The following is a 19,174-nucleotide window of genomic DNA, read 5'->3' on the forward strand; positions in this document are numbered from 1 at the left end:
TCTCTATATTTATTCTGAGACCAACTTCTGGAGTTTTGTTGTATTATGTGACTATCAGCGAGCATACAAAGCAGAGAACCAAACTACTCTGCTTGATGAACCAGACTGGCCAAGTTTCTTGTAGTTTTTCTTGAAATAAATATGTTCAGAATTATATGTTCTTTATGGTTTTTGCAAAAGGTATCAGACTTTCATTTAATATAATTGAAATTTTGTACAACAACATTATAAAGGAGTTTGTTGTTGATATCACGTGACTATTGGACTTCCGGTGTCCTTGTTTGAGATTTGTGAAGTCACGTGACTATTAATGTAAATGGCAAGTACTGTGTCAGGTTTCATCTATGCAGAGTTTCATCTAGTCTTCAGTGGATTAAAGACATAAGGATTATTATACTTGCCATTTTTGAGAAAATAAATAATTTTTCCTGTCGATTTCATACAGGTGTAAGTCGATATAACATAGTTTAAATTTGCTAGGCCCACTGGTAGGCTATCTTACGGTGGCGGCAGATTCCAGATTTTTTTATATGTAATTGCACTGAACCCACACTCAGTCCTAAATTTCCAAATATGAAAAATGGGATTGGTATATTTGGAGGAAACCCGGATTAGAAAAATTTAGAATCTCTGAGATGAACTTTGGTGTGAAACTTATACAGTGACATGTAGCTTGAAGCATTGGTTTCAGATTTTAAATAGAATGCAGGAGAAATGGGAAATTGTCGCCCTTAATATATAAATACAGGTTTGGGGACTGGTTCATTGAACTACAAGAAGACAAGTTGATTTTACAGAAAACTAAGTCCTTGTTTGTACAACAGTAAATTATTTTGAAGGTCTTTTGTCAAAATTTAAATCAACCCTTTTGTAAATGTCTTTAAATGATGGAATTTTTTAACAAAATCATCTTAGGGAGTTTATGTTGCTTTAAAAATCTTGTTTGAGATTTTATTGGCACACATAAATTTAGGGTTAAACTTTTTCATTACAAGATAAGATTCGAATACTTTGCATTTATTGGGGTGGGTTTATTTTCATACTGTGATAGGAAAAGTTTACTTTGTATTACGTGCACATATATTGCTCTAGAATTCTTTAGAATTAGAGGTTTGAAAAGAAACAAAATAATTTATGCTCATTATGTTGTTTCCACATAGCAACATAATGCAGGTCAGCAAAGTCAAGTTAGAATTTGTGTTCTGTACATTGAAATGGTTTTAAATGCCAATTTATGGGAATATTGTCAGATTTGTTTTATGTGACTCATTTGTGGTTTTGTACATGATCATCTTTTCTAACATGCATGTTTTGGAGAGTCTTGAAAGAGAAACCTCTTCAGATTTGGAAAATGCATGTTTTATAATCCAAAATGTTCTTTAATTCCATTCAGTCATTGTGAACGTTGAAAAAATTAATTTCATCCTGGACAAAACCTGGAAAAGACCTGGAAATTTATATTTAGAAAAGTGTTGGAACCATGCAAACACTGACCTGTGTACTTAAATGAGATTTTCTTTGTAACTTGTTTCAGTAACCAGTGTGCTTTTAAGCTTTCTTTATATTTGTAACATTTATTGACCGTATTTTTCATTTTTGGTGCAATAAAGTTGCCTGTGTGGCAGTCATGGAAAATAAATGTTAAAGATTGTTAAAGTTGAATTTAGAATGAATCAAACACACCCCGAACTTGCATACTGAATTTGCATCAGTTGATTTATTTCATTGTCTGGCAAAACTTAGATGATTTTGATTTGATTAGGCACCAATCAAGAGCACACCTCCAATGTTCATGGATAGAAAAACTATAAACAAGAGATTATGAAATCTTTAACAAAAACACTGCAGCATTTATCTTCAAAGCAGAATACTACATGAAAGAAAAAATGTTAACTCAGTTGTTGAGATTAAAATTTTATTCACGCATGAAGAATTCTCAACATGGAATGCCCTGTGAGACTGCTAATGAAATTTGCTTGAATTATTGTCGATAAGCAAAACACAATAAGGATAATTGCATTTCATATTTTTTCTAAATGCCCCCACTTTTTTTAGCCTATGGGGGCCTTTGAGCCCATTTTTGATCCTATAGGGGACTTTGAGCACTTTTTTTTTCTAAAGTGGCCTTTGAGTCCCTTTTTGATCGTATAGATGCCTTTGAGCCCCACCATTTTATTCTGTTGGGGCCTTTTGGTATCTTTTTCATCCTAAAGGGGCCTTTGGGTCCTTTTTTTATCCTAGAGGAGCCTTTGAGCCCCACTTTTTCCATGCCAAAACGACCCCCCTTGTCAGCAGCAACATTGTTACAAGTAGTGTAATGGTAGATGCTTTAGGTAAAATCAGTGTTAGTTTCAAGTTAGATACGTGATTCTGTCTTGAGATAACATCAATGTTGTTACAAGTCAGATATGTGATGGGGCTTGAGATAACATCAATGTTGTTACAAGTCATTTATGTGATGGGGGCTTGAGATAACTCAATGTTGTTACAAGTCATTTTTGTGATGGGGGCTTGAGATAACATCAGTGTTGTTACAAGTCAGATATGTGATGGGAGCTTGAGATAACATCAGTGTTGTTACAAGTCAGATATGTGATGGGGCTTGAGATAACATCAATGTTGTTACAAGTCAGATATGTGATGGGGGCTTGAGCATCAATGTTGTTACAAGTCAGATATGTGATGGGGGCTTGAGATAACATCAATGTTGTTACAAGTCAGATATGTGATGGGGGCTTGAGATAACATCAGTGTTGTTACAAGTCAGATATGTGATGGGGCTTGAGATAACATCAATGTTTTTTCAAGTCATTTATGTGATGGGGGCTTGAGATAACATCAGTGTTGTTACAAGTCAGATATGTGATGGGGCTTGAGATAACATCAATGTTGTTACAAGTCATTTATGTGATGGGGGCTTGAGATAACATCAGTGTTGTTACAAGTCAGATATGTGATGGGGGCTTGAGATAACATCAATGTTGTTACAAGTCAGATATGTGATGGGGCTTGAGATAACATCAACGTTGTTACAAGTCAGATATGTGATGGGGCTTGAGATAACATCATTGCACAGACATAGGTCATACACCAGGTTCTGTGGAACAGTTGTCACATGGATATTTGCAAGAAACACAATTTATATATAATAATCTTATATCAGAAGGAATTTTCCATTTTCATCTTTTTTTCAGAACCTTGACTGAGATGATTTTCTTTGTTGGTGATGAGGAGTTAGTAAGTAGAATTAATGATTATGCACTCATAAAAATAGAAACTGTTAAGGACTGGCTTAACCATATATCATACAATTTAACTGGCTTAACCATATATCATACAATTAAACTGGCTTAACCATATATCATACAATTTAACTGGCTTAACCATATATCATACAATTTAACTGGCTTAACCATATATCATACAATTAAACTGGCTTAACCATATATCATACAATTTAACTGGCTTAACCATATATCATACAATTTAACTGGCTTAACCATATATCATACAATTTAAATGGCTTAACCATATATCAAACAATTTACCTGGCTTAACCATGTATCATACAATTTAACTGGCTTAACCATGTATCATACAATTTAACTGGCTTAACCATGTATCATACAATTTAACTGGCTTAACCATGTATCAAACAATTTAACTGGCTTAACCATATATCATACAATTTAACTGGCTTAACCATATATCATACAATTAAACTGGCTTAACCATATATCATACAATTTAACTGGCTTAACCATATATCATACAATTTAACTGGCTTAACCATATATCATACAATTTAACTGGCTTAACCATATATCAAACAATTTAACTGGCTTAACCATGTATCATACAATTTAACTGGCTTAACCATGTATCATACAATTTAACTGGCTTAACCATGTATCAAACAATTTAACTGGCTTAACCATATATCATACAATTTAACTGGCTTAACCATATATCATACAATTAAACTGGCTTAACCATATATCATACAATTTAACTGGCTTAACCATATATCATACAATTTAACTGGCTTAACCATATATCATACAATTTAACTGGCTTAACCATATATCAAACAATTTAACTGGCTTAACCATGTATCATACAATTTAACTGGCTTAACCATGTATCATACAATTTAACTGGCTTAACCATATATCAAACAATTTAACTGGCTTAACCATATACATAGCTGCCAACCCTCACGAGTTTGGTGTGAATTTCATGACTTTTTCAGCGATTCACGGATTCACGCCGTAAGACAAAAATTCACGAATTTTCCGATCCTCAATTATTTTAAATCTTTAATAAAATAACCGATTTCCCGTTAAGCGTTAGTCGTGATATTCGCAGTTGCCGAAACGGTCCGGTACCGCTGGTCATGATATTAGTAGATCTACAGCCGTTTAGTACAGTGGGCCCGGTCGCAAGCATTTTAGTCTATTTTAATCTATATGTATAAGAGTAGTTTTACAAGTGCTTTTGAGAGAAACTAGGGCCTAACCGGAAATTTGCTCCGTGCATGCGTCAAAACACTGATTCGAGTTACCGTTCAGCATCGCATGTAAGATTTTGAAAATGTCTTCACCACCAAGGAAAAAGAAATGTATTACTCAAAAAGTGAAGTTTAATTTGGAATATATCAAAAATTGGCCGTGCATTCTAACATTAAACATTGATATTCATTCATGCTTTTTGCACTCAGTGTGCCATCGCGGAGACGATGTGAGGAAGAATGTCGGTTGCAAAAAACACGTAGAAGTTGGGAAAATTAAGAATTCGCAGATTTCAGCTCTGGAATATTTTAAACCATTGGTGGAAGACCCACAGGCTACCAACGCTTAAGCATTATTTGTGAGTTTTGTTGTGTCGAACACAATCTACCTTTATCATTTGGAGACCATGCTAAACATTTGTTCTGACCTATGTTCCCGGACTCAAAAATCGCTTCCAAATTTTCCTGTGGAAGAACCAAAAATGCTGCAGCTCTTGTGCATTCCTCACAGCAACAGTGACAGCGAAAGAGTATTTTCTTTAGTGAGGAAAAAAAAAGACAGACTTTAGGGCCTCCTTAGCTGCAGAAAATATGTCAACAATTTTAGTCCCCAAGATCTACCAGCAGGCAAGAAGTCAGAACTGTTTAGAAAACAAATTTACGATCAAGCAATTGAGGAAGTTCAAGTCTGCCACAGTATCATGTCTTGAGAAATAAATATTTCTACATATATGTAGTGTTTTATTTTTATTTTGCGAACTTGATATAGTGTAGTATTGACGGTCTGAGTGGATGGAGTTATTGTCGTGGTATTTTTCACGAATTTGTGTCCAAATTCACGACTTTTTATCCCTATTTTCACTAATTGTGAGCCTGGAAGGTTGGCAGCTATGCATATATCATACAATTTAACTGGCTTAACCATATATCATACAATTTAACTGGCGTAACCATATATCATACAATTTAACTGGCTTAACCATATATCATACAATTTAACTGGCTTAACCATATATCATACAATTTAACTGGCTTAACCATATATCATACAGTTTAACTGGCTTAACCATATATCATACGATTTAACTGGCTTAACCATATGTCATTACAATTTAACTGGCTTAACCATATGTCATACAATTTAACTGGCTTAACCATATGTCATACAATTTAACTGGCTTAACCATATATCATACAATTTAACTGGCTTAACTATATATCATACAATTTAACTGGCTTAACCATATATCATACAATTTATAGTTTCTTTATTCAGAAAAAGATATTTTTAAGTTTGTCCACTTAACAGTTGAGGGGCCCCGAGTGGCCGAGTGGTCTAAAGCGCTCTCCATTACGGATCACTGCCATCTCACCTCTGTCTGCGTAGGTTCGAGTCTTGGATTCAGCCAGTGTGGGTATGTGAGAAAGCTTGCCAGTAGCTTCTCGAGAGTCGGTGGTTCTTTCCGGGAATTTCCTGGGTTCTTCCTCCACCATTAATACTGGCCTCCATGTATAGCCTATCTTGTGCTGAAAAATGGCGTTAAACCCTACAACAACAACAACAACAACCACTTAACAGTTGATGTACAATGTGAAAGAATGTTTTTATTAAATGGCATCAGGTTTCATACCCGGCCCTGAAGACCATTAAAGTAGTGGATTTTGGCTTTTAAATTCAAGAACTTGAAATCCTTGACAATTTAAATTTTGTTTGAAAGGATTTGAATTTTATTTTCTACCTTTAAAATTATTTTGGATAAATACTGCTGTGACTTTGTTTCAAATAAAACTAATAAAACTAAGAGCAATTGGAGAATAAAAACCAGTCAAGCAAACTTATTCAAGCTTTTCTAATTGGTTCTTCATTGTGTGTGTGTCTCCATGTGTGTGTGTTTGATTTGGATTTTTAATGTAATTTTAACAATTTTTCAGTCATTTTTCTTTAATGTCTCCAGTATGACAGTTTATAGTGATGTCTAGCTCTAGGGCATCATGCCACAGACATGTAGTATCATGTCCCACCCTGTCACATTATACTGACACCAGGCCAACCAGTGCTGACACAAACGTCTTATTGCAGAGTGCCAAGTGAGGCAGCTGTAAGTACCATTTTTATAAGTCTTTGGTATGACTCGGCTGGGGGTTCAAACCCGCATCCGAGGTGGACACTCTAACCACTAGGCCACCGGAGCTGTGCTTTTACTAAACTACTTATTACAATGTTTTGTGGGGCCCCGAGTGGTCTAAAGCGCTCTCTGTTATGGATTACTGCCATCTCACCTCAATCTGCGTGGGTTCGAGTCTCGGATTCGGCCAGTGTGGGTATGTGAGAAAGCTTGCCAGTAGCTTCTCGTGGGTCGGTGGTTCTTTCCGGGTTTTCCCGGGTTCTTCCTCCACCATTAATACTGGCCGCCATACACAGCCTATCGTATGCTGAAAAATGGCGTGAAACCCTACAACAACAACAACAACAACAACAACGTTTTGTTTATTCTATCTTAAAATGATAATGATCTGACATCCAATATATAGCCATTGTAAAAATTATGACTTGGATTTTTCACTAAAAGGCTTCTGATGCCTTCTTTTTTCTAAATAAAAATTGTCAAGTATGACGTCTAGTATGCCCATTAATGAAACTAATTTTAAAAAATTCTTATCACTGTAGAGTTCTAAAGGTGATTTCAATTGGCAGTTAAAAGTGAAGATATTGTCTTATATTTAATATCTGGAAATTGTTTTCACTGCAATGTCTTGTATATTGGGGGTGTACTGTTTGAGATTTCGCTGTGCTGCCTTGTATGTTTAGGTATCCTGTTTGAGTGGTTTTCACCATGCGGTTTTCTCTATTTCGATGTTCTGTCAGAGCAGGTTTTATGTATGCTAGAGGTGTCTTGTACTGCATCTTTATGTCATACTGCTAGATTTTGTATCACAAATAATTTTATGTAATTACAGAGTTCTGTACAGCAGCTTGTGCCACAAGTTCTGCAGGTTGTGAAGCAGCTTATCACCCAGGATGAGGTTGGTGACTTTTACATTACCTATACGTTTGCTAGGAATTGCTTTAGTTCATCATTTCTTGCACATGTTGAAATTCTCTCTTGCAACCTTTCAGGAATCAGTTTACTGACTTTTACATATTTTGCTTTAATTAGCCAATTAAACCAAGTTTCTCAAATTAAAACTTAAATAGATTTTTTTCTATGTCGTGTGTATATTTGAGGTCTCTAGTAAAGAAAATTTTTTCTCTATGACTGTGTCCTGTTATTTGAGGCAGAGTTATGCATAATAGGAAACTTAACCCTTCACCTCATTGGGGTTGTGATTGATAAATCTCAAGTCAAGGTCACTTGACAAAATTGCATTCTTGGTTTCTGCTTAATTGCTCGACATTCATTGACCCAATTTGTGCTTAATTTCTTTACATACATTGACCCAATTTTCATGACCTTGATTGGTATAGTACACTTGGAAAGTATCAACACCTACTTTGATAGGTCAAGGTTGCTGGCACTGATACTGTAAGTTTTTTTCTTCTTCCTCTCCCTCCAGCTATATAGCAGCTTTCCATTTGATGGAAATTCAAAAATTTGAAACCTCAAGGTGACTGGGGTTCAGATTTGGACTGGGTCTTTGCTTAATGACATCAGGTCGATTCATTATAGGTCAAGGCATACTTTACAACCATTTGGTATAATTATTAAAATTATATACATTGAACTACAGCAAATACTGGCCAGTGTATGTATTATGCTTTTGAGTACACTAATCACTATAAAATCAAAGAGACAAACAAAAATCTCATATCATTTTTTTTCAAACCCTTATAATCCCCAAACATTTACGTGTTAGAAAATTTTAGAAAGGAAAGTACCGGCCAGTCATGTCAGAAGATTTGGACAAAAATCTTGGGGAAGGAGGCTGTATACATGCATGCATGCCTCCATCCATCCATCCATCCATCCATCAAGAAATACATACATACATTTATACATACATACATACATTGCTCAACAGGGTAAGATAGATGGATAAATATTGATAAACTCGTAGAGAACAAATTAAGAATTAGGATAGATGGAGTGATAGATGGATGACACACACACTTAATCAGCACCTTAATGTTTTTAAATTCAAGAAATGGTAATAGAACCACACTTCAGTTGCTATTTCATCTAAGATATTCTTTTGTTTCAAATGTTTCAAGAAATGCTAAAAGCTATAAAACTATCAAATAGTAAAAACTATAAAACTGTCAGATAGTAAAAACTATAAGCTATGTCAAATAGTAAAAGCTATAAAACTGTGTCAGATAGTAAAAACTATAAAACTATGTCAAATAGTAAAAACGATAAAACTATGTCAAATAGTAAAAACTATAAAACTGTCAAATAGTAAAAACTATAAAACTGTCAGATAGTAAAAACTATAAACTATGTCAAATAGTAAAAGCTATAAAACTGTGTCAGATAGTAAAAACTATAAAACTATGTCAAATAGTAAAAGCTATAAACTATGTCAGATAGTAAAAACTATAAAACTGTCAAATAGTAAAAACTATAAAACTGTGTCAGATAGTAAAAGCTATAAACTATGTCAAATATTAAAAACTATAAAACTGTCAGATAGTAAAAACTATAAAACTATGTCAAATAGTAAAAACTATAAAACTATGTCAGATAGTAAAAAATAAAACTGTCAGATAGTAAAAACTATAAAACTGTCAGATAGTAAAAACTATAAAACTGTGTCAGATAGTAAAAACTATAAAACTTTGTCAAATAGTAAAAACTGTAAAACTACTGTCAGATAGTAAAAACTATAAAACTGTGTCAGATAGTAAAAACTATAAAACTTTGTCAAATAGTAAAAACTGTAAAACTATGTCAGATAGTAAAAACTATAAAACTGTGTCAGATAGTAAAAACTATAAAACTTTGTCAAATAGTAAAAACTATAAAACTATGTCAGATAGTAAAAACTATAAAACTTTGTCAAATAGTAAAAACTATAAAACTGTGTCAGATAGTAAAAACTTTAAAACTATGTCAGATAGTAAAAACTTTAAAACTATGTCAGATAGTAAAAACTATAAAACTATGTCAGATAGTAAAAACTATAAAACTGTGTCAGATAGTAAAATCTATAAAACTGTGTCAAAAATGGTAAAAACTATAAAACTATGTCACTATAAAACTGTCAGATAGTAAAATCTATAAAACTATGTCAGATAGTAAAAACTATGTCAGATAGTAAAAACTATAAAACTATGTCAAATAGTAAAAACTATAAAACTATGTCAAATAGTAAAAACTATAAAACTGTCAAATAGTAAAAACTATAAAACTATGTCAGATAGTAAAAACTATAAAACTATGTCAGATAGTAAAAACTATAAAACTGTCAGATAGTAAAAACTATAAAACTGTGTCAAATAGTAAAAACTACAAAACTATGTCAGATGTAAAAACTATAAAACTGTCAAATAGTAAAAACTATAAAACTATGTCAGATAGTAAAAACTATAAAACTATGTCAAATATTAAAAACTATAAAACTATGTCAGATAGTAAAACTATAAAACTATGTCAAGAATGGCATTATCAATAGTATTTCGTGCTCAATATTCACCCAGGTATGATAGTGGAACCTCAATGCAGAAGCCACCCATGTTAAGAGACCAACTTGACCTTTTCCCATAGGTGGCTGCGTAAAATGGGTGTGACTACTATTTACCACATGCTAGGCATATAATGTACCTTTTATGGTTTGCTTTTTATTTAGCAACTAACCTGTTTATATAATTTGCATGCATATGATTGAATATATTTATCTGTATTTGACCCTGATTTTTTTTATTTACAGGAAAAAGCCTGTGAGGCTTTTGAGTTGTTTCATGAGATGCTGGAATGTGAAGTTGGAATAATGATCCCCCATGTCAAGTCTACTGTAGAGTTCTGTTTGGAGGTATAACAAAAAATATTTTAGTTGAGCCCTCATTTTTAAATGAGAAATATTAGCAGATACCGTGATCCAATTTCAGTATGTGATGGCAGTACTAGTGTTAATACTGTTGAATTCGATGGTAAAAATGCTGTTAATATCCTCAGATTATTATGTCATTACACTTACCAGGAATTAGTGTACAGCCATTGATTAAAAGAACATGTCATGTTATTGCACAGAGCAGTATACAGTGGAATCAAGATTTTAATGTGGAAAAATCGAAAAACTAGTGCTTTTCCAAAATGAGGTTTTCGAAACATTTACATAGAAATTCAGATTTTCCATTGTAGTTTACAACTTGCCCATACTGTTGTTTTACATAGAGAGGCTTTTTGGCCATCAAATGTAATCATGGGTTTTTAGCCCACCTGGCTTTTAGCCTTGGTGTGTTTATAGTAAGGCCCCTTGTCCTTCATGTATCCATCACAATTGGTTTTTCAAATGTTTTCTCCAAAAATAAATGCCTTAAAAGAGCCGATTTTATAGGTGAGTGTACTGGCGTCAAGACCTTTTAGCCCTTAACCTCTTGGTACTTGTCACTATGCCAAGACCGCTGTGTGCAGTGTACTATAAATAGAACACATCTTACCTAAATGATTCATTGTGAATAGGCCTGCCTGTAAAATTTAGAGAAGTGTAGCATATGTTCTGTTCAACATAAATGTTACCTCTTTGTACATGTTTTATCGCTGTAGATAATTATTTTGCACTAACCATGTAATGTGATATTATTGTCATTCTGCCTATGGGTTCTAATAGGTAATATTCCCTGAAAGGTAGTACTGTGAAAACCAACTAAAACTGACTAATGTGTACTGTAGGCTTCAAAATGCACTTCCTATCAGATGGTGGACTCGGAGCCCCAAGTGGCCGAGTGGTCTAAAGCGCTCACTGTTATGGATAACTGCCATCTTCCCTCCATCTGCGTGGGTTCGCATCTCGGGTTCGGCCTATGTGGGTATGTGAGAAAGCTTGCCAGTAGCTTCTCATGGGTTGTGGTTCTTTCCGGGGGGTTTCCCGGGTTCTTCCTCCACCATTAATACTGGCTGCTATGTATAGCCTATCTTGTGCTGAAAAGTGGCATTAAACCCCATGACAGCAACAACAGATGGTGCGCAGACATCGAAATTCTGTTTTCATGCAAATCCAATAGAGGCATAGAAGTGTGTAATAGCAGCAACCAAAAAACACTTATGCAATTTAAAGGATTAAGTTTTTTCAGATGATACTAGTCTGCCTTCAAATGTGGTCAACATAGCAAGAAAAGGGAACCTTTAAATATAGATCTTTCGAAAAAGCTCAAGAAATGTTACTAAATTTGATTGACTCACTACTGAAATGTTGCAGGTTTAAATCCTACCATTCAATCATCCAGGCAGCTGCTGTTGTGTGCCCTTGGGCAACTCATTTTATTCCAGTTGCCATACACTATATAACCCACTTGTGTAGCTGTGTTGTAAAACAATCAGCCAATCTAAATTTAATTGAAAACTTCCTGAAACTGAGGCATTTAAGATTTGTTAAAATAATGCTGATATGTCACCAGACATAGCCATAGTTTGCTAAATTTTGAGATACAACTTAAAAATTTTAAAGAAGGAATTTTGTCTATTTTTGGTCCCAACAATGCTGAACCATCATCAAATATCACCACTATTGCAAAAAATTAAAAACATTTGAAATAAATTTCTCTTAAAAGCCATGAAACGGCTAGTGCTCTTGCTTTTGCCTTTATGTAGATGCAAGGCAGGCTTCAATAAGATTGAAAATCCACTTGGGCCACATGTGTAGGAAGTGGTTTTCTGTTGTACAATTAGATTGATCATTGTTGGTTTATAGGCATTTAAATATGTGTGCCTGTACCCATCAAAGCTAATTTTGAAGTTAAAAACCTGAATTTAATAATATATGTCGATAAACTTGATAGGTCATTTGTCATTTTGTAATAGTTGTTTTGAATCCCCATGTGGTCAATCCAGATAGTCAGATTAATAGTGCCAGTAGCTTCTCGTGGGTCGGTGGTTCTTCCCGGGTTCTTCCTCCACTATTAATACTGGCCGCCATGCATAGCCTATCGTGTGCTGAAATATGGCGTTAAACCCAACAACAACAACATCAGATTAATAGTCTTTTTGTGTTTTTCTTCCAGGTGGCTGCTAACAGAGACTTGGATGATGGTATTAGAATTAAAACTATGTCCTTCATCAGTTCCTTGACTAAACTGAAGAAAAAGGTATATAATAACCAAATTTCTATATGAGATGTCATTTTCTTAAAGTGTATTACGTACTAAAATAAATTCAGGATATTCAAAGCTTGCTTTAATAAAATGCATCTGTTTTCAGTGAACCTCTGTATTCAGTTAAATTTATCTCTACCCACCCTCACCTGCCCCCCACCCCTAATCTTTTAATAGATTGGTCATTTGCGAGCGCTATCATGGTCTCAGTAACAGCCACAAAAGGAGAGAATATTTAAATTTGGAAGTTTAATTTAATGAGAAAATTGCCAGCCCTTAATTCATCAGTTACAGTTTTAGATCATATGGCTGTTACCTTTACTGTCCATCAGTGCCTATTTAAATCAAGTTGACATCAGTGCCTATGCAAATCAAGTTGACATCAGTGCCTATTCAAATCAAGTTGACATCAGTGCCTATGCAAATCAAGTTGACATCAGTGCCTATTCAAATCAAGTTGACATCAGTGCCTATGCAAATCAAGTTGACATCAGTGCCTATTCAAATCAAGTTGACACCAGTGCCTATGCATATCAGCTGGCCACCAGAGACTATGCAAGTCAGCTTGACACCAATGCCAATGTAGATCAACTTGAAGCAAGTTTATATGGTTAAATACCCAAAAAAGAACTTAAAGAAAGTAGCATGAATGTATAATACTAAAAGCTTGGCAAAGTTCAACCATCATGCAGACCCTGAAGTGAGTAATTTCCCAGTGAAATAAAAGGGGAAGGTTGAATGCAATATTAAGGAAATGCAAAACACATTATGATGAATGATAAATAAAAATAAAATGAAACAAAACCATTCCATGAATGAATTTGAAAATCTATTTACCCATATTTCATATTGCTTCTAAATTTCCACAGTTGCCTAATGATCCTTAATCCAATTTTTCATTTTGTACAGTGAGTTCATTTTTCTGCTGCTTACAATCCACATAATTGACCCAACAACGGCCATTGATTTGATGACGTCTTCACCAGTAGTTGTGTCATACATTTTTGAGGGGAAAGAAAAAGAAATAAAATTTGCTTACAAATAATTTATAGATTATTATATTTATTGCAGTTGTGGTTGTGTTTTTTTTTTTGTAATATATTTAATGTTGTCATTTTAAATTGTATGCATTTTGTATTTTATTAAAGCACACCTATAATAAGACGAGACATACTAGTAAATAGTTCTTTCCTATTACTACCATCAAATAGTTCTTTCCTATTACTGCCATCAAATAGTTCTTTCCTATTACTACCATCAAAAAGCGAAATCCCAGATTTTGGTAAATGCATTGCAATGAATGAAAATAAAATGATGAATGGAAATGCAAAATCAAAGGCATTTCAAAGGTTGTCAACAATAAAATGACAAGTTGATAGCTGTTATGAAGACACGAATGAAATGCAGATTAGGTCAAATTATCTGTTTTGAGGTGTGTACAAGTTTGATTTCTAGCTAAATTATACTTTTAATTTGCATCCTAACTGCATTAAAAGGTTTGCTTTGTGATAAATTGTAGTCACAAGTGAATTTTGAAGTAGTAATTTGTTCCCAATTTAAGTGCAAACAACATTTTTAAGGTAATATATATGCTAATGCAGGTCCTTTGCCATAAAGGTCAAAACATGTTTTTGCATTTTAAGCAAATACTAAAGCACAAGCTGGTAGATCGGTTGTTGAGTGTGCTGTTCCCAGTGATGTGTTCAGGGTCAGATGAAGAAGAGGAGGAGGAGGAAGTAGAAGAGGCAGAGAGTCAGAAACCAGCGCAGTATGCAGCCCAGGTTAGTAAGAAATGGGCAGATTATTTAAATCAACTGGCCATATGGCCAAATTGGCTCATGTTACGGCTATCTTTAAATTTTTTAAAATAAAAAACCCCTTGAACACTTTTAGATAAACAATGTCGGAGAACATTCTGGCATCAAGATCTTTCACCTTTGTATATGTGTTTATGATCTGCAATCAAATACTGCTATTCTGTTACAGATGTTTCTGAGCTGCCTTCACGTACTGCTATTCTCTTACTAAAGAAAGAAAGGCCTTTAAACAGCCTCATTAAAACCGTAAAACATAATGTCTTAAAAAAATTAATTTTTTTTACAAATAGCAGTCGTGCATTCGGGTCTTGAACTGTCATCAGATGTTGTTACTAGCAATGGAAAACCATTTTGTGACTTTGTCTCAAAGACCTCTGAACACATTTGGGCAGAAAGCATCCATAGGATGTTGCCAGGCTTGCTACCTTGGTATTATCAGACTGGGTGCCCTTGCATTATCAGACAAACTACCTCTGCGTTAACAAGTCAGCTGCATTTGTATTACTGGACAAACTACCTTTGCATTACAAGGCCAACTGCATTTTGAATTACCTGGCCAGCTGTATTTGTATTAACAAAGTACAATTGCATTACTGGACAAACTACCTTTGCGTTACAAGGCCAACTGCATTTGCATTACCAGACAAACTACCTTTGCATTACAAGGCCAACTGCATTTTGAATTACCGGGCCAGCTGTATTTGTATTAACAGACAAAGTACAATTGCATTACCAGACAAACTACCTTTGCATTGCCAAATTGACTGCATTTGCATTACCAAACTACCTTTAACATTACCAGGCTAGCTGCCTTTGCAGTTGGCCATCAGGCCAGTGTGATCCATTCCGGTCTTTCATTCACTAAATTGCTGCCACTGGAAATGAAGTGGGCAATTACAGCAATTTTTACAATTTGTTCACAGTTGTTGACTGTTTGAATTTTTTTTAAAGAATCCTGTGAATACTATGAAGCCAAAGCCACTTGAGGTATAAAAGTTGAATTAGGTTGAGGTATAAAAGTTGAATTAGGTTGAGGTATAAAAGTTAAATTAGGTTGAGGTATAAAAGTTGAATTAGGTTGAGGTGTAAAAGTTAAATTAGGTTGAGGTATAAAAGTTAAATTAGGTTGAGGTATAAAAGTTAAATTAGGTTGAGGTATAAAAGTTAAATTAGGTTGAGGTATAAAAGTTTAAATTAGGTTGAGGTATAAAAGTTAAATTAGATTGAGGTATAAAAGTTGAATTAGGTTGAGGTATAAAAGTTAAATTAGGTTGAGGTATAAAAGTTAAATTAGGTTGAGGTATAAAAGTTGAATTAGGTTGAGGTATAAAAGTTAAATTAGGTTGAGGTATAAAAGTTAAATTAGGTTGAGGTATAAAAGTTAAATTAGGTTGGAGTATTTGTGTTGATAGATAACCTGATTAAATTTCTATTCGTTTCTTTTTTTTTCTTCACATTTTTTTACATTTTGACAACCTACTTAAGGAAACTCCACTTGAGGTGGAAAAATAAAAATAACTAGGCATATTTATATTAATGTGTAGATGATTGCTTAGCAATGTTCTCGCCCTTAAGTTTCATCATTGATGCTTGAAGGTTACCTTTGTTGAACTCATAAAAGACTCGATGGTTATGGTTGACTGAATCTTTCACACCCAAATTGTCTTGCTAAATAAAGAGCAGTTATTGCCAAAGAAACTGCAGGCAATTTGTTTCATTGACTGACATGTGTTTTGCTGATTTTGTTTAGTCCCACAAAATTGATCCCTGGTTAAGGAAAGAATATGTAAGGAAGGATAGATGAAATCTTTTACAAAAATGCTTGCATGTATTTATTAAAAAACCAACGTTTAGGGTGGAAAAATTGGATTTTCATGGTGACTATCATGATAATTGTTAAGTAAATGGATAAAGTAAGTGTTCACGAACCCTTCAGTTGTGGGTAGAAATACATCATTTACAAACAGTCCTGCTTTTATTATTGGTGATGTGATGAGATATTGATGAAGTTTCAGGCTAGACATTGACTAAAAGACGAAAATGAAATAGGACAAATGAAAGAAACTGGCCAGTTATGTAACAGAAGAATGTGGTACATGAACTTATAAATACTAAATAAAGGTGCTGCTATGTGTACTGTACAGGGTATAAACTTGCAGAATATAAAGCATTACGAACAAAATACAACCCTTTTCTCCCTCTCATTGTTTTGACTTTCCTGCACCTTCAAATCTTGGGCTTGCCCAAGCCGAATTTCAGGTTGTCCCATGAGTCAGGAAGTGGATTTGTAAATCCCTGTTTATGCTGACAAAAAGTGTGGTATTTATAGTGATTGTTCTGTTCTGTATTGTATGGGGTACCATGTTGGAGCCTGCTCAGTTGGAGTGCTCAGCCAGACACTCTCTGACCTTGGTCATGCACTCAAGGTATGTAGAAATTTTTGTATTTATGATCCACCATCTATCCCTGCACCAAGTCGGAGAGAGATGGGAGGCTGCCTTTGTCAGGTGGAGGAAACCAGAGCACCTGGAGGAAACAATCTGCAATCTGCTGGAAGGCAAACTCTGTAGATATAGCACCTATTAATCAAATATTACTTACCTTGTCTAATTAACCTGGGCCAGAGGAGACTTAATTTAATGCTAGGTTTGTAGGATTATGTTGCTGCTGCAAATTCAGGTATGCCCGAGTTTTAAATTAAACATATATTGTTTTCTTCCAAGTTTAGTAAAAAGGTTTTTATTGTGGTAAGCATCTACAAGAGGGTTTTAATTTATGGGCTTCTTCTTTGGGGTCCTTCAGAAGGGTATAAATTTATGTGCCATTTCTTTGGGGCCCTTGAAACGGATTTAAATTTATGGGTCTATTCCTTGATTCCCTTGGAAAGGATTTAAATTTTGTTTCCACCAAACATTTTATTCCTGCATTCATAGCTAGAAGACATGTTTGTAGACATATTTCGAGTTTAGACTCTTGGCTTCAGGCCTGAGAAAGGGGGTGACATAAAATATAAATGGGGAATTTGCTGTAGTGAGCCATAAAATTTGATCTGGTTTTTATTTTGATTGACTTGAGCCTATCCTGCATCTGTTTCTCAAGCAAGTACCTGTTTCCCAATTTTCAGGTTATTGATACGATGGCCATGTATTTGCCTCCAGAAAAGTTTATACCCAACCTGGTAAGTGATCTTTTGTATTTTGTTTTGGTGAGCTTGTAGAGATTCATTTACTTCTTACACTTCTGCCCCTTGAGCACAAAAATTAACTCTATTCCAGTTCAAAATTTTTAAATCAGATTGACATGATGCTTAGAATATATCTGTGCATGACAATATGTAAAATTTGGAGCACTACAGTTCTTCCTGCCACTACAGTTTGCTTGTAATTCTCAAATTACATAACTATAGGCATAAACAACTGGGATCTGCAAGGTTTGAACTACGCTTTATGGCTTCTGTATCATCAGTCTATTTTTTGGTTTGTTTAGCGCCCCGCATAACTGCAAGAGTCATATATAGTATGATGCTCAGTTTGTAGCAAATTAATCCATTCAGTTATAGCGACTGGGGGAAAAAGACCACAGCTATACAAAAGAGATGACAAGCCATCCTACAATAAAATCAGCTCTCATAAAAGCTACAAGTCATTCAAAGATCACATGACTAATTATAGAGTTGTGTCATATGCAAAAAATGTTGCAGATTGTGCGCCTATCATACTAGTGAAACAGTTTTAAAAACCCGACTGAAATGCACGCTTTGGAGGCATTCAGATTAGTGAAGCACAATTGGGGGAATAGTGAGGTTTGGCACTAGTGCTTAAAAGTTTACACACCAAAAAAACCAGGGTTTGGTTTTGGATTAGTGCGATGTGCAAACTTTTACAATTCACTGTTTCATACCTTTGCTCAGAGCTTTCTTTATCAGCCATGATTTACCTGGCTACTTTTAAAAAAAAGGACAACTTGCATCCCCTTTGAGGAAAGTCCCCCAAATCTCCCACCTACTTTGGCAAGTCACTCTCCAACTTTAATGGAAGGCCCTGTTGCTTAATTGTGTGCAGTGGTCCGTTTGAACTGCCATAGTTTGTGTTAACTTTTCATCTTGGTGTGGTGGTCCTCCTGTACCCACCCACCTGCCTAAAAGGCCTAATTTTCAAACAGATTCAAGTAATAATAGCATACTAACTAAAATAAGGCATAACTAATTTTAAATATTTTTATTTTCTTTTTAAAACACCAGCGTACACTGGAATCAGTATGATGAAAGGTTTATTAATTTTATAAAAATAATAATATGACTTATCATCATTTGCATTACCAAACCATTAGAAATACCAGGATACAAATATATGGCTGTAGCTATCACTTGATGCCATTTTCCCACTGCTGCAGAATGTATCACTGAATGTTTTTAAATATATATATATATATATATATATATATATATATATATATATATATATATATATATATTTCAGGAGTGATTAAAAGACTCCCATCTTTTGTTGTGAGGCTGTTGTCAATTTTCCATCTAAACTTCAAATGTTTGATGACATTTCCACTTTTTGCAGCAACTTATACCTTCATATGCAAATATAC

General features: G+C 34.4%; 1 protein-coding gene across 1 annotated transcript in view; it reads left to right on the forward strand.

Annotated features, from left to right (window-relative positions):
- Positions 1-19,174, forward strand: part of LOC149785833 (importin-4-like) — a 108,926-nt gene that overhangs the window by 25,918 nt on the left and 63,834 nt on the right. Inside the window, exons 7-12 of the mRNA XM_089979786.1 lie at positions 3,195-3,237; positions 7,469-7,534; positions 10,379-10,480; positions 12,669-12,752; positions 14,402-14,539; positions 17,700-17,753. Coding sequence (XP_089835912.1) covers positions 3,195-3,237; positions 7,469-7,534; positions 10,379-10,480; positions 12,669-12,752; positions 14,402-14,539; positions 17,700-17,753 — 487 coding nt within the window. The remainder of the gene's footprint in view (positions 1-3,194; positions 3,238-7,468; positions 7,535-10,378; positions 10,481-12,668; positions 12,753-14,401; positions 14,540-17,699; positions 17,754-19,174) is intronic.

The sequence above is a fragment of the Sinohyriopsis cumingii genome, chromosome 13 (assembly GCF_028554795.1).
Source record: "Sinohyriopsis cumingii isolate HCF-2022 chromosome 13, ASM2855479v2, whole genome shotgun sequence".
NCBI lineage: Eukaryota > Metazoa > Mollusca > Bivalvia > Unionida > Unionidae > Sinohyriopsis > Sinohyriopsis cumingii.